General features: G+C 50.6%; 1 protein-coding gene across 1 annotated transcript; it reads left to right on the top strand.

Moving 5' to 3' along the window:
• Positions 1-543: 543 nt before the first annotated feature.
• Positions 544-1851, top strand: LOC114616218 (lactase-phlorizin hydrolase-like; the record flags this gene model as incomplete). Its single annotated transcript, XM_028761735.1, has 2 exons — positions 544-767; positions 1621-1851. Coding segments are annotated over 2 exons (455 nt in total), but the record flags the coding sequence as incomplete, so codon positions are not given.
• Positions 1852-2615: the final 764 nt, after the last annotated feature.

Here is a 2615-nt window from a genome sequence, read left to right as displayed (position 1 = left end):
TTTTCATCGTTTTTCTCGCCAAGCGTCTTTCTGGTTCTTTCTTCACAAACAAGCCTTACGTTCCCACCTCTCCCTGGAACTAGAGTCAGACCCTCTGCCTGCTCCCCTGTAGTCTTGAAGTTTTCCCAGGAACCTCCTCCAGAGCCTACAAGATACCATATTCACTTCAGCGAAATCTAATCAAGTGCTGTAAAGAGTCTAGGGATAGAGAAGTCTTCCTCTGTGCAAACGCAGGGCTCGTCAGACACCTGTTCCCCTTTTCTTTTTCATCCTTTTAGAAGGGTCAGGGATGTGGACATTTGAGATGGGCCTCACTTGTCTGCTCTTGCCACTACACAGATGGAGACCTCCAAAATGGAGGTCATTCTCTGGAAGGGTGGCTCGAGGACCCATTCTGTGAAGGTAGTGCTTGTATTTCAGCAGAGGACAGGACATGCAGGTCTGTTATGCTCCTGTGAAGTGTGTTCTGTGGGAAGGGCAGGTTCCAGAAGCAAGACCTGGAGCTCGTAAACAAGAGCTGATCCTTACCTTGTGAACTCGCAGGGGAGTTGCTTCCATCGCAGACCGCTCTTGGCCAGCCTCTGGCTCCTTCTGGCTGAAGATGACCCCTTTTGGCTTCCGGAGGATCTTGAACTGGCTGAAGGAGGAGTACAACAACCCTCCAATTTACATCACAGAGAATGGAGTGTCCAGACGAGGAGACCCAGAACTCAATGACACTGACAGGATCTACTACCTCCGCAGCTACATTAATGAAGCCCTCAAAGGTAAGAGCTCTCCCTTCCACCCTGCCTGGCCCAAATGAGGCCATCACGGCTGCAGCATCTCGGTGTCCAGGATGCCCTGGCATCCCAAAGGCTTTTTGCTCTTGAGGTGAAGTGTTTGTTTGAGGCTACAATCTAAGGTCTTTTCCTTCCTAGATTTATGTACAAGTAAAACCAGTTGCCTGAACTGGCTAGACCTTAGTGTCTGACTTGAGCCCTCTGAAACCTTTAGGTTTCCTTGCTTCTTGGCATCTCTGCACATCACTGTCCTGCAGCAGGCCAAGCGTGCTCTGGGCTTTCTGTTTCTAAGGCAGTAGGACTGGAGAGATAGCTCAGTCGGTAAAGTGCCCATTGTACAGCCATAAGACCTGAAGTCAATCCCCAGACACCGAGGATCATCTCTGGCCTCTCCACGCACCCACACAGAGCACTCAGATGAACACACGGCTGCATACTATGTGTATGATATGGATGTAGACCCTGAGCTCTACTACAGCCAAGGAAATGGCCAGAGGCCCTAGTACAGCTCAGATCTTTTGCTTCTAAAAGCTCCTGCCTCTCCATGGGGAAGAGTATTTCAGGGTCCTGACTCAGGTCAGTCTCCTGAGCTACAGAAGAAAGCAGCGGGGTTAGCTCAGGCCACCTAAGCTCCACTCAGAACTGAGCCTTTCTAGAAAGATACCAATGGCCCAGCACATCCACTATAGAGGACCTGCTAAGACACAGGATGGGGCCTCAGAGCTGAACTCACTTTACTATTAGGACAGTGGGGACAACCATGAGCCTGGCTTCGGGAGGCCTGGCACCCTGGTGTCTTGATGTGAAGAATGCTCACACCAGGCCTGTGTTTGAGCAGCTGTACAGGATAAGGTGGACCTTCGAGGGTACACGGTGTGGAGCGTCATGGATAACTTTGAATGGGCCACAGGCTTCGCAGAGAGGTTTGGTGTGCACTATGTGAACCGCTCTGACCCTTCTTTGCCAAGGATCCCCAAGGCATCAGCCAAGTTCTACGCCTCCGTAGTCCACTGCAACGGCTTTCCTGATCCTGCACAAGGCCCTCACCCTTGTCTCCAACAACCAGAAGGTGAGGTGGCTCTGGGAGGGACCAGCTGAAGGGGAAAGGGCAAGAGGGGCTGTTCTTTCCACTCACCTTCTAGCTCAGATGTTTGCCTGCATTATTGAGCCCTTGACTCAACAGCGCATGCTCCAGGCGCCCTTGGGCTGCTACAGGACTCAGAGCTAGTGTTGTCTGTACAGACTAGGGCCCTCCTGTAGGGATGAGAAGATCTAGATTCTTCTAGCCCTACCCCTAACTCACTGTAGCATCTTCCTTGAGGACAGACTCTTCCAGGCAGTTACTAGGTCAAGTTAAAGGACTGTGGAAGCACTGAGGCTAGTACTCGCTGGGTGATTAAAAAATATAAATGACTCTGAAAATAAGAGACCATTATCCAATTCGGGCTGTACTTTAGTTGCCCAAAGCGATGCTTAAAACAGGGCTGGCTCAGTTGGTGGAGAGCTCGTCTAGTCTGTACAAGGTGATGGGTGCTCAGTACCTAGCACCATGCAAACAGTACTGTAGCACACCCCCATGTAATCCTAGCACTTAGGAGGTAGAGGCAGTAGAATTTGAGGTTACAAGTCATCCATGGCTACCTACCTAGTTAGAGGCCAGTCTCAGGAGGAAATCGGGTGTGTGGTTGGGTGGGGCACAGTGAGGTGGCTCAGTAGGTAAAAGCACTGTGGCATGGGTTCAATGCCAAGAACCTAAAATAGCATTCCTGAAAGCGGTCTTCTGACTCTACACGAGCGTCATGGGATGCATGTACATATTTGAAAAAAATTCAA

This window comes from Grammomys surdaster, unplaced genomic scaffold (assembly GCF_004785775.1).
Source record: "Grammomys surdaster isolate TR1022 unplaced genomic scaffold, NIH_TR_1.0 309911, whole genome shotgun sequence".
Classification (NCBI taxonomy): domain Eukaryota; kingdom Metazoa; phylum Chordata; class Mammalia; order Rodentia; family Muridae; genus Grammomys; species Grammomys surdaster.
The sequence above is the reverse complement of the archived record's forward strand: the minus strand, read 5'-3'. Positions and strand labels throughout refer to the sequence as shown.